Source organism: Poromitra crassiceps (genome assembly GCF_964638095.1).
Source record: "Poromitra crassiceps genome assembly, chromosome: 2".
Classification (NCBI taxonomy): Eukaryota; Metazoa; Chordata; class Actinopteri; order Beryciformes; family Melamphaidae; genus Poromitra; species Poromitra crassiceps.
Genome location: NC_139624.1, coordinates 64,573,372 through 64,587,003, shown reverse-complemented (window position 1 = coordinate 64,587,003; position 13,632 = coordinate 64,573,372). Strand labels below are relative to the sequence as shown.

At 45.6% G+C, this 13,632-nt stretch overlaps 1 protein-coding gene across 2 annotated transcripts in view; it reads right to left on the bottom strand.

The window, feature by feature from the left end:
* Window positions 1–5,006: 5,006 nt before the first annotated feature.
* The window catches only part of znf438 (zinc finger protein 438), a 79,731-nt gene continuing 71,105 nt past the window's right edge, over window positions 5,007–13,632 (bottom strand). Inside the window, exons 3-4 of one of the 2 annotated variants that reach the window (XM_083658394.1) lie at window positions 10,405–12,191; window positions 5,007–7,813 (exon numbers count right to left, since the gene is read on the bottom strand). In XM_083658394.1, coding sequence (XP_083514520.1) covers window positions 7,213–7,813; window positions 10,405–12,158 — 2,355 coding nt within the window. In that variant the 5' untranslated portion in view covers window positions 12,159–12,191 and the 3' untranslated portion in view covers window positions 5,007–7,212. The remainder of the gene's footprint in view (window positions 7,814–10,404; window positions 12,192–13,632) is intronic. The other variant, XM_083658395.1, reaches the window with a different exon arrangement.

Here is a 13,632-nt window from a genome sequence, read left to right as displayed (position 1 = left end):
ACCACTGGTACAGGGTTGTGGCACGAGGCGAAGCCGAGTGCTATAAACCCTGTACCAGTGGTAAATGTGGCCACAACCCCCGACCTCGAGTGGTAAATTTGTTTTCTACAACAGCTACCAAATAATATAAAAAATACACAATTGTAACATCCAATTCATTTATTTACAATCATTACTGGTTTCAGAATACATTTATCCTTCCGCCACAGAATATAGTTCCATACACAAGATCAATGATTGCACTAAACATTTAGTTGCCTTTGAGCCAAAAAACAACTAACCTATTCCTTAACGGGATTCACAGTTATTGATACATTGCCTGTAAAAGTACAGTTATTTAAACAGTTATCTAAAGCAGCCCGTTTTGGTGGTGGTGTGTTGATATCTGGTGACGGCAGAGGGCGTTTGTTTGTTTGACAGTCCCAGGTTCGGGGTCCGGGCGCTAGTCCGACCTCCCGCTAGTCCGACCTCCCGCTAGTCCGAACTCGTGACAACTCAAGCTCAGCCAGTTCTCTCTCCCCAATTTCACCATGTCGTTCTTTGTTCACTTCACCTTCATCTTCATCTAACCACTGCTCAAAACTCAATCCACCCAGTAAATCAAACGTTACTACGAAATCGGACATTTCCTTGTTAGAGATCGGCCATTTCCTTGTTAGAGATTTGCAGACTGACAGGCTAACAGTGGGCGGAGTCAGCACAGGGAGCGGAGTCAGCATCAGGGAGCGGAGTGATACTGCGGTTGGAGCCGAACTGTAGATTGTTGGCCTATTTACCACTGTTGCTAGCCAATCAGAATCCAGTATTCACTCATGCTGTTGTAGAACATGCATTTTTGGTGATCAGATTGCAATCTGATCACCAAAAATGGGTGTCCTCTCAATCCACATACAGTTGCTGTATGCAGATTGAGAGGACACATTGCATTTACACTTGTGTTCAATGTGTACACAATGCCTGACCACCTCCGGAGGTGGTTTGGCTGATCAGATTGCAATCCATCTTCAATGTGTCTTGGGGGCGTTTACACCTGTACTTTCAATTGGTCAAGCACTATCTGATTGCAATCTGATGGCAGAAAACGCATGTTAATGCCAGGTGTAAATGGCCTCTAAAGTTCCTGACGGCAACCATATCTCATACCAACCACACCCTTGCTGCATGCAGGATTCAGGAGCACCTTAATCTCAACACTCGTGGGTCCACGCTCCCCTTCCTGTATACAGAGAGAGGTGCATTGAAGGTGGTGTAGCAGAAAGAGACAGACCCAGAGAAAGAAAGGAAGAAAGAAACTGCACAACCCCCAGTTCTCCTTTCCCACTGATCATGTACTGGTGGGGGGAGGAGCAGAGGGGTGGGGGGTGTCTTTGATCTCCCCCGGCCGTCCCCCTTGAGAGCCACAGTGAGGTGGGAGTACAGTTGTGTGACGGCCGGGCTACATGCTGATTAAAGGGAAATATGCATCAGCGTATAGCGCTTTCCTTTTTATCTGAGCCTGCCATGTGATGCGATGGCGGCGGTAGATTGGGGCTGATACACACTGATGATGCCGCATTGCCGCTGCTTTATCCACAAGAGCTGAAAGCCACCGGAAATTGAGTCATTCTCATTTGAAAGCTTTGAGTCCTTCCACTCAGGCTTGTGAAGTAGTTTGAAGAAGTTCAGAGTCAATGCAAATTGTATAGGCAAGCTGGGGCGTTGGGTTGTTGCTTGTTTGACTAGCGCCAGAAGTCACACCAGAAGTGCCCTTTGACCTTTGGTGTGGGGTCATGTACCTCCAAAACAATTAGAGCTGAAGGCCTGCATTCCACACCGGTGTGGGAATAGCAGCAAGAGAGCAGAGACATGGAAGGCTATGGAAAGTGCATTCTCACGCGTACAACTTATTTGTTCTGGTCTGAATTGGCCTCTGTCGTCTTTTTGGGTCTGTGCACCTTCCAAAGCAGCAAGGGAGACGAGCAGGGAGAGATCATAACAAAATAGAGAGAGGCAGGGAGTGGGGGGGAGAGAGAGATCAGTACAATGGCAGCGCTAATATCTCCATCCATTAAATATGAAGCCATCACAAGGCATACAGCTATTGTTTTTATGCTCTTGTCAGAACATGGCATTTTACCCTTTCTCTGAACCTCAGTCTTCTGGAAAATGTCTGCATGGTTACACCAAGTCGTATGTCTTCCTATCATGTTGCGCTCTTAATGTGCATCGATGAGTGTTTGCATGCAGTGGATTGTGCACGGTCAGTCTGCAAATACGATAACGTGATGTGTACGGAAACCAGAGAGTAAGAACATTAACTCCAATTTCCTCACAGACTGACACACAATTATGACAATTATGGTTTGACAGTTGGTGCTGCTACTACAATGCTTAACCAGATATATTCAAGATTCAAGAATCTGGGTGGGGCATTGGAGAGGAATGGGTGCAGAGGTGAGACATACAGTAAAGTGGGCCTTATCCATACACACCTTGCAAGAATGAACTCAATCGCATTCTCTGATGGACACACTCGGTCTAGACTCTATAGTCTTATCTGCTAGTAGCCTACTGTAGATCAGTGATAGATAGATAAGATTTTTTTTTTTTTTACAGTGCACCTGAACGCAACATGCAAGATACCTGCTGAATAAGTGTTCAAATGTTCATGTCATTCTGGCCAATACTCCACTTCTGTTATAGCATTTCAGTCTGGAATATGGAATATCTTTCAATAATCTATGATTTAGCAAAACCTTCCCATTTTCCTTACATCTGCTTTTTTTAAAGAACTGGACTCCATTCTGTCTTACATTTGGAATTATAAGAATCATAGAATTTCAAAAATTCATTTGCAAAGGCCCAAGTCTGAAGGAGGGCTGGCCTTACCAATATTTAGACACTACTACTGGGCTGCCAATGTTAGGGCTCTAATGTTTTGGCGGCAGGGGACTCCTGGCAATTTAGCTCTCGGGGCCCCCCTGTGGCTGAAAATGGAGGCCGGCTCTATTGCCGACTCCTCTCTGCCAGCCATCTTGTTTTCTAAGCTAGGGAGGCCGGGGACTTTTCAGCGTTTGTGTTTTGTTGTGAGGAACTCCCTCAGAATTCTAAACCAGGTCAGGAAAGCTTTAAGTCTACCAGATGTTTCTGTCCAGACTCCAATTTGTTTCAATCACTCTTTTTTGCCTCCTTGGTCGGATGGAGACTATCATGCCTGGAGTGAGAGGGGTCTGGCTTCCATCAAAGACCTATACTTAGATAGTCACTTTGCATCCTTCGATCTACTGAAAAGGAAGTTTGGGCTGCCCGACACAAACGGGTTCAGGTTCCTGCAAATCAGAAATTATGTTCGATCCAAAATTCATGCCTTTGAAATGCTCCCAAATGAACATGATTTTTTCGATGTTTTGCTGAGCCCTCCCCACTCCAAGCACCTCATCTCTAGATTTGTATGTCTGTTTGATAACTGCGCCATGGCCTCTACCGAACGGATCAGGGAAGTGTGGCAGGAGGAACTGGGTACTGATTTATCTGACATTATATGGGAAAGGAGTCTGTCTATGGTACAACTCTGCTCAGTTAATAGCAGACACCAGCTGATTCAATTCAAAGTTGCCCACTGTCTCCACTACTCCAAGCATAAATTACACAAAATCTTTCCCTCTATCTCGCCACTGTGTGACAAGTGTCGGACAGCACACTATCTCATGCCTTTTGGTTCTGCCCTTCACTAACAGGATTCTGGGCCAAAATATTTGACTGGTATTCTAAAGCCTACAAAATAACCCTTCAGCCAGAGGCAGAACTCGCCATCTTCGGCTGCTCGGACTCTTCTCTGAATTTCCCTCCGGCGGTGCAACAGTCTCTGACACAGGGGACAACTGTTGCCAAGAAACTTATCGTGAAGGAATGGAAATCCCCCTCTTCACCCTCTTTTCAATTGTGGCTGACGGATATGACCTATGTTATACGGATGGAGAGACTTAGGTTCTTGAGAACCAACTCACTTAACACATTTTTGGTTATTTGGGACCCATTTTTAGCCTACCTCAGTGAGGCTGGAGGCAACGGGTGACTTGCCTACGATATGTCCTGCAAGCATGTAGATACGTTGTACAACTGGTAGTATGATACAATACTGAGTGTTAAGAATATATTAATTTTTTCTTTTCTTTCGTCATGTGTATAAGCCTGTTTGCCTTGTTTGTGTGTTGTTTAAAAAAAAAAGGCTGCTAAAATAAAATATTGGGGGAAAAAAATCTATGATTTAGCAGCTAAATTGTCAAATACTGCCGTCTGCTCGCTACCCAGGCACTTATGTATGTACTTAACCTAACTAACTATCCGGTGTGCACAACATTGTCAGACTAAACTCCAGCTGACACCCCAAAAACCTACAATCCGCTACAGAAAAATGTATATTGTTTGTTTCTTTCCATCATTTCAGGAAAGTGGCCCCCGGGCAAAGCAAGTTGAGTATCCCTGCTGTAGATGTTCAACACTTGACCCAATGAGGGTCGAGGTTCGTTCCCCCGTGTTACCTCTGGCTTGGTCGGACGTCCATACAGGCACGATTGGCTGCGTCTTCGGGGGGGGGGGGGGGGGGGAGCCAGATTAGGGGTATGTGTCCTGGTCGCTGCACTAGCGCCTCCTCTGGCCACCTGTTCGGGGGGAAGGGAACTGGTGGGAATAGCGTGATCCTCCCACGTACTACATCCTGCCGGTGAAGCTCCCTGCTGTCAGGTGAAAAGAAGCGGCTGGCAACTGCATATGGGTTGGAGGAAGCATGATGCTAGTCTACAGCTCTCCCCAGATTGGCAGAGGGTGGAGCAGCGACCGGGGCAGCAGGGGGAAATTGGCCAAGTACAATTGGGTACAGAAAAAAGTCCCCATTTACAGAAGGGTCATAATTCAAAAAGTGACCTACATTTTCAATTTCTCACCATCTGAGAAGACACTACAGTCATCTTGTCCTCAACAAAGCAAAATCTTTATTCTCATAAACATAAGATTCTTCAGGTACACAGTCACAAACACAAACACTTTCAGTCTTATTTTTTGGACACAGTCACCATATTTTGTGAGGCGAACACATTATATAACCTGTGTGATTTGTCACATTCTCACTTATTGTGCTGACAGTCATGTATTTTTCATCTATCTGAGGAAAGGAGAGTCTGACCCTTAATTCTGTCACTTCCTGGTTTGTATCTAGGGCTAGAAACAAAGGACAAGTCACCGATGGAACACAGACTCAGACATGGGGTTCTATGAACAGTAGTATTTAGCCAACTCAATGACATGCCCTTCATTCACAGTCCTAGCTTTTGTGTCAGACACATAAGGACAGCTCTACATGGCTTTTGTTGCCAGTTTTGGCAATGATATATTCATCTCTTGTTTCCTTCCTCCATTGTGTGACAGGACAAAGCAGCTGATTCACTAGTTACTCTATGCAAATATATATATTTTCCTCAATATATCTATATATTCTTCTATCTATATAAGTCTATATAGTATATGTATAATTTGGTAGGGTTTTTAAAACATTCAAGGTACATTCACTTGACCCTGTGATTTTTTTTTCTTATATGAAAGATATACACAGACCTGTTAATACAGCTACTCGCCATGTAGTAATGGACTCCCGACCAGGAAACAAGACATTAAGCATCCCCCCTTTAGAATAAGCAAACACAACATAAAAAAATGTCTCAGTGCTGGTTCTTCAACGACCAATCACAATCATAAATGTGACCTGCTCTGGCAAAATCAGTCTGATAACGCACTGGCCTGTTTGTGTAGAAACGTTATGAGAAGATGATTTTAGCTTTTTTGTGATTTCACAAGAATTTAGTAAACTAAAGCCTTGGCTTTCATTCTGTGTAAAAAGCATTGTGAAATTAGTTGATAATAACGCCAAATATAGTTTTGAAGCTCATAAAGGTAGGGTGACAAGCAGAACTAGCTTACTTTGTCATACTTTGAGGCCACTTTTCTCAAAAACATTGCTTTTGGAAACAGTCGAGACATAAAGGTGTGTATCTCACTCAATCTTTGGAGAACAAAGATCATTTTGATGTCACCAGAAAGCGTACATTCTCCTCAGTGTATAAACCTCAAAATGTGTTTTGGGGGCAATGTGATAGACAGAGCATGTCACAAATATAGTAAAAGACCTCTGTATTAGCCTAGACTCCCTAGAGTATAAAATAGCATATTTTTCTGGACTTGACGACAGTTGCAACTCTTATCATACAGAGTTTGGGTGCACACAATTCCACAGGTGCGTACATTAGCTGGCAACAACGGGTAGGCAGTTTGATGGTTTCCTTCGCTTATTTACTAAATAAACAGATAGTACTGTATTCTGTCAGTGGTTAAAAGCTTAAACGCAAAAGTCACTTCTACAATCACTAGTGTGAATAGACCCTCGGCATATCATAGAAAACACATATAGGCATTTATCAAGTCAAGGAGATTAAACCTGGCCTTCAGAGGACCATGCTGATTATGAGCCACATGGGCCACAAGGATGTCACTTGGGTGCTGGTTAAGAAGGCGCTCCTTCCTGGGTCCAGGTTGAAAGGACTCTAATATGGCCATCAGCAGGACTTTGAAAGTCTGCAACAAGTTCAAGTGATAACTGAAGATTCTGATTTGCCGTTACTGGAGCAATGTTACATAGGAGGGTTGTACAGTGATTGATTTTTTAATCGATAATAACCAAAGGCAAATAAATGAAATGTCTGCCAGTGACAGTAGAGACAGTGTGCCCTTGTTATGAGATTTACATTTCTCAGTATTTTAACAGTTTTACTGTGTGTGCTAGGTTATAAATTATCCTTTAATGACAGTTAAATAAGCAGTAGAAAAAAAAATCCAACAGGACATTAAATACATCATACTTCCAAATAAAATGAATTCCAAAAACTGACTAGTGCAATCAAAAATAACCACATGAAAAATAATATAGTTTATAAAATTGGATTATCTGATCTAAAGAGAATATCCCTCATGAATTGTAGCACAAAATCCATTTTCCCCATTGGCTTGATGTACTTTTCCCCTTTTTTTAGGACCAAGTCAAATGCCTCAGTTGGTGAAAGATGAAAGTAGTGCTAAAACATGCGAGAGAAACTCTCCATCCCTGTGCTACTGACTATTGTTAGGACTGAGTGTGTATGAGGTGAAGAGCCACAGTGAAGGAATCAAATCCCAGGGCTAGGCTGGCTAGTGTGGGCTCGGGGCAGGAGTGTCCAGGTCCCCCTCCGCCTCGCCCTCTCCCTGGCCGGAGTAGGAGCTCAGGGCGTCCCAGAGTAGTCCGGGCTGCTCACAGTGGTGGCGACTCATCCAGTGCTCTATCACCCCCTCTTTTGTGTCCAACACCTCACTGCACAGCACGCAGTTCAAGCCCAATCCCGCAGCCAGGACCCCGAGGCCTCCGCCGCTGTCCGGGGATGAGGGCGTCCCGCCGTCCTCCCCCTCCGCTCCGTCTCCCCGGTGGTGGGACAGGATGTGCCTCTTGAGCTTTGAGAAAGAGAAGAACTCCTCGTCGCAGCTGCCACACCTGACCAGGTTGCGCTTCTCATTGAGCTGCCTCCAGTAGTGCGCGGCATGCTTCACGAGCTCGTCCTCCGCCTCGCGGCTCCCCCGCGGCGTCTGGCCGTCGTGCGGCCGCGCCTGCACCTCCTCACCGTGCACGTACAGCAAGTGCAGCTTCATGTCGGCGAAGGTGGGCGTGATGGCCTGGCAGCGGCCGCACTTTATCTGCAGCTCCACCGGGTCTTCGCGATCTTGGCCCTGCTCATCTGACGGCTCTGGAGAGTTGGCCCTGGGGAAGCGATATGGAAGATGAACAATGGAAGAATGTATAACTGCAAGGATTAATCGATCAGTTGTCAACTATTAAATGAATCTGCAACTGTTTTGATAATCGAATCGATTTGAGTCATTTTTTTAAGAAAAAGAAATCTAAATTCTCTTGATTCCAGCTTCTTAAATGTGAATACCGGTATTTGTTTTCTTTTTTACTCATCTATGACAGTAAACTGCATATCTTTGGGTTGTAGACAAAACAAGACATTTGAGGACCTTATATTGGGCTTTGGAAAACACTGATCAACTTCTTTTTTTCCACTATTTTGTGCCATTTTATAATATAGACCAATTGATTAATCGAGAAAATTATCAACAAATTAACTGATAATGGGGGGGGAATCATTAGTTGCAGCCCAATATGAACAATTGAAGAATAAACAATATATCACTGCTTATTCAACAATTTGTTATGAGGCATCATAACTCATCTATCTTTATGTACATACCAAAAACCAGCTAAAAAGGTCATGGTCAGCCCCTTGCCTTAAAAATACGTAGTCACGCAAGCCTTGCAGGCCTTGAGGTCGGAGGTGTCGAGACGCGTATCAGTTTGTATGCCGACGATGTGATAATATACCTGCATAATTCAGAAAAATCTATCCCCCCTCTCCTAGAACTAATCACTTCTTTCGGTAAGCTGTCTGGATACACAATTAATTGGACAAAAAGTGACTTTATGCCTCTCTCTGATCTCTTTACTCCTGGGTTCCTGGAGAGTCTCCCATTCAAATTAGCAAAGGGCCGCCTCACCTATCTTGGCTTGACCATACCCAGAGATCCTAAGCTAATATTTAAGTTGAATTTTAGGGATTTTGTTTCAAAACTTAAACAATGTATAGAAAGCTGGAAAATCCTCCCTTTATCCATGATTGGTCGTATAAACTCAATTAAGATGGTTTCACTTCCCAGGTTCCTTTATTTGTGTCAAAGCCTCCCCATTTTTCTTACATCGGCTTTCTTCAAAGAGCTGGACTCCATAATTCTGTCCTATATTTGGAATTATAAGAACCATAGAATTTCTAAAATTCATCTGCAAAAACCTAAGTCGGCAGGGGGGCTGGCCTTACCAGTGTTTAAGCACTATTACTGGGCTGCCAATGTTAGGGCTCTGATGTTTTGGCGACAAGGAACTGCTGGCAATTTAACTCCCGGGGCCCCTCTGTGGCTACAAATGGAGGCTGGCTCTATCGCCAGGTCCTCATTGCCAGCCATGTTGTTTTCTAAGCTAGAGGAGCCTGGGACTTTGAAAGGTTTGAGTTTTGTTGTGAAAAACTCTGTCAGAATTCTGAATCAGGTTAAGAAAGTTTTGAATGTACCAGATGTTTCTGTTCACACACCAATCTGTTTTAATCATTCTTTTTTGCCCTCATGGTCAGATAGAATTTGCCATGCCTGGAGTGAAAAGGGGCTGGTCTCCATCAGTGACCTGTATATTGATGGCCAATTTGCATCCTTTGATCTTCTGAAGAGAGCATTTGAGTTGCCCCAAACGCATCTTTATAGATATATACAAGTTAGACATTATGTCCGATCCAAGATTCGCAATTTTGACATTCTCCCAGACGAACATGTTTTTTTTGAGGTTTTGTTAAGCCCTCCCAACTCCAGGCATCTTATTTCTAAGTTTGTGTGTTTGTTCGACGATTGCATTAAGGCCCCCACTGAGAGGATCAAAGAGGCGTGGCAGGAGGAACTTGGTGTGGATCTGTCTGAAATCATATGGGACAGGAGTCTGTCTGTGGTCCAGCTCTGTTCAATTAATAGTAGACATCAACTTATCCAATTTAAAGTTGCTCACCGTCTTCATTACTCCAAGCATAGGTTACACAAGATATATCCTTCGGTCTCACCACTATGTGATAGGTGTCGGGTGTCGGAGGGCACACTGTCCCATGCTTTTTGGTTTTGCCCTTCACTATCAGGATTCTGGGCCAAAATATTTGACTGGTACTCTAAGGCCTACAAAATAACCCTCCAACTGGAGGCGGAACTCGCCATCTTTGGCTGCTCGGAGTCCTCTTTGCTCCTCCCAACGGCCGTGCAGCAATCTCTGACACAGGGAATGACAGTTGCCAAGAAACTAATTTTGAAGGAATGGAAGTCCTCCTCTCCACCTTCTTTTCAGCTGTGGCTGACAGACATGATCTCAGTTATACGTATGGAGAGACTCAGATTCCAGAGGTCAAATTCTCTAAGGAAATTTTCCGTTATTTGGGACCCGTTCCTGACCTATTTTGATCAGGCTAAAAGCGGTATTTGAGTTTCTTTGGGATCCTTTGCACAGTATATATATATATATATATATAAAAAAAAAAAATTATCGATTTGTAAGCACATTTTGACATTTTGTAGCATTGTAATGTTGAATGTATGTATATATGTTTTTTCTTTTCTTTTTTCCTGTTCTTGTTTTGTTTTCTTTATGTTCTGAAAAAGTAAAATAAAATATATAAAAAAAAAAAAAAAAAAAAAGGTCATGGTCACAAGGAAATAATTCTGAAATGTGCTTTTGATTCATCTATCTCTAAGCGTTCATAATCTTACCCCTCAACAGGTACATCATCCTCATGCTGGCTGATGGAGGGTTCCACAGTCAGCACCACCTTGTGCACCTCTCTCAAATGACTGAAGTACACTCCCACATATCCAAAGGCCTTCTGGCAGAACTCACAGCACAGAGTCCTCCGCGGGCGTCCCTCCGAGTGGTGGAGCTTCATGTGGGTGCTGAGGCTGCCGGAGTGGGCGTAGGCCTTGCGGCACACTGGGCAGACGTAGGGCCGGCTGTTGGTGTGGCTGTTCATGTGGCTCTGGAGGTGGTGCTTGAACTGGAAGCAGCGGCTGCAGGTGGGGCAACGGTGGAGCGGACGGCTGCCTACGAACACTCTCTGATGGGAGGCGCCTCTCAGGTGGAGGGTTACCGGGGCCGGGTGGGGAGGACAGTCCAGGGCCTTGGTTGTGGTCGCGGAGAGCTGATGACCCAGAAGGAGCTCCTGTTCTTGGCCATCTGAGGTAATGGCAGGCAAGCTGACCAGCTGGGGAACCGTCTCCATAACCAGCATGGGTTTGGGTCGGATGCTGCGGTACTTCTTCGAAATATCAACTTCCTTTTGTTTGGAGCCTGGAACAACCACCGGTGGTTTCTCTGGGACCCTCCTACAGAAGAAAGACAAGGACCTCTTCTTCCGCGCCTCGAATGCTAGGATGTCTTCCATTGTCTTTCTCTTCCTTCCCCTCTTCTTGCCAGGTGGTTTCTGGAGGGCTCCCGGCACAGGCAGGAGTGTGGTCTTGGACTGGGGCTGTAGAAGGGAGTTTGGCACCTGGTTGTGACCCATGGCTTCAGCGGTCTCAAGGGTCTTGGCTGTGGGTTCTATGGGGATGCTGAGGGCCGTCTGTCTGGAGAAACCCTGCTTCTCTGGGGACACGGTGCTGAGCTTGGCAGCTGGGATGATGGTGCTCTTCATCTTTGAGCAGGGCAGGATGGGCAGTTTGCCCTTGGGTGGGGAGGGGATAATCTGGACCGCTTTGCTGAAGATGGCCGGGGACAGGACAGTGATACTGCCCGGAGGCTGGGCTGCGGCAGGCTTGTTTTGGCATGGCCTCATTGTCATTTTACCCCCTTCCCCCGGGGCCTTGCCTGGGGAGCTTTTGGCAGTAGCAGGGTACTGGAGGTTCTGGAGAATGCCGTGGGTAGCAGGCGGTTCAGAGCCATCTGGTCGCTCCAACTGAGAGCCCGGATATAGGACAGCATTGTCTGGGAGCAGAGCTGTCACAGATATCTCAGAGGAGGCTGGATCAATCAGGATTACCTGCTCTGAAGGTTCCACCTTGCAGACTGGATTTTCCTTTGTCTCCTTGGACTCCAGTTGTTTCTTCTTCATCACCGATGACAGTCCCACCACCGACCTCGTCCGTGATGTCACAGGAACCTTGAATGGCATTTTCCCCATGATGACTGGTGGCGGTGATTTCACCTTTTCTGTGGTCCCCTTGCTCCTCACTGGTGGGTATCTGGGAATGGGCAACTTGAGGTTATTTTGGATTGGCTGGGTCTGTTGCTGCTGCTGCGCTGTTTGAGAGGAGACAGAAGGGGGCAGTGCCACCAGGGAGAAGGTGCCATCCTGACCCGCTATCTGCATCAGTGCATAGTTTTGGGTGGGCACAATGATGGACTTGTTGCTGGAGGTGGTGGTGGCCTCGGGGAGGGCAGAGGGAGGCTGGCAGGACAGGACCGCGGGGGAGGGGGAGGGCACCATGGCTGGGGCCTTAGGGGCGATGCTCCGGAACTGGAGGCTCTTCATCTGGCATGAAGGGCTGGGCTCGCTGGCTGCCTACTGGAACACAAACACAAAAACAGGGTTGTGGTCATTGGTCTGAAAAACTGGCTAGCCTAATCACGCTTAACTTGCTCTTTATCAGACATCAAGTTTCCACATCCACAATGACGTCCAACATGGCAACATAATATGTAATTGCAGTAGAAAATCTTTTTGATCTAACATAATTTCTATGAATAATTAACCAAGGCAACTACATGACCTCATGCTGTATTCTGCCAAGGTTATTACTATTAATGCAGCAGGATCTCACAGCTGAGGGCCTCAGTTTCTTTAATGGTGTCATTACAGTACAGCCTGAGCTGAAGAGAAGAAAACACACACTGTCAAAAACACAGGCATGTCCAGGAGTGTGACAAGCTGCCCATTTACCCAGGTCTCCGGTCTCCCCCCCCCCCCCCCCCCACACACACATGGCAGAGAGTCTCTCTCTCTCGCCCCAGGCCCAGGACAGAGTGCCCCCTTTGATTTGGGCTCAGCATGGGGCCGTGGTTGATGCTGGGGCTCGGCGGGGTGCTCCTTGTACCCCCCTCACTTCCTGGAAGGATCAGCCAGCCGAGCGTGAAAGCCGCCCAAGGGCAGGATCTTTAGCAGATGAAGAGGGGCTTCCCTCTCGTCTCCCTCCCCACACTGACCAGCACCGCAGCCTGGCCAAAGGCACTGAGGCTGCCCCCGACAAAGCCCTGGATTCACTCTTTCACCCCGAATTCACAAATAATGTTTCACAGTCGCCCACTGGGGGTGATGCTTTGAAATAGTGTATCTTGCCATTGTGAATGTTACTGTGTTGCAAAAAAAAAGAAAAAAAGAAATAGCGAGTCATGCCTGTGTAAGTGTATAACCTTGGAATGCATTTTTTTTTGTCTTTATCATCTCAATCGTTTTAACAGTTTCCATTCATCAATCAAAATCCATGGGTATGGCAACAATGGTAAATACCTTTCATTTATATCAATACTGTATCTTCATATCAAAAGGAGGGAGAGATTACAGTGGAATGCTTCAAAAGGGCCTAATAGTAAACAGATTTTGAGGTTTGAATTTCACATTATGATCCGACTTTCAATAGCAGCCTTTGATACGGGCATAGCTCCAACTTCGCTCTGTGATACTAATCGGCAAAAACCGCAACAGTCTGGATGTGTCACAAAAGGCAAATATTCAGCAACATGATTTCTCTTGACAAAAAAAAGAGAACACTGTATTGGTTTTCAAAGGACCGTGGGCAAGAAGGTTTATAGGTTCAAAAAGAGGGGGAAGAAAAGAGAAATAAACTGAAAAGGGCATATTGTTTAACAGCTGGAAGTATTTCTGTGAGGAGAGATTATTTATACAGTACCCCTACCGCATTACGACTCCATAAAGCTGGAGATATTCCCTCTCTGTGTGGATAGTTGACTCCAGTTCGACTGTGGCTTTGGCCGAAACACTGGGTGGA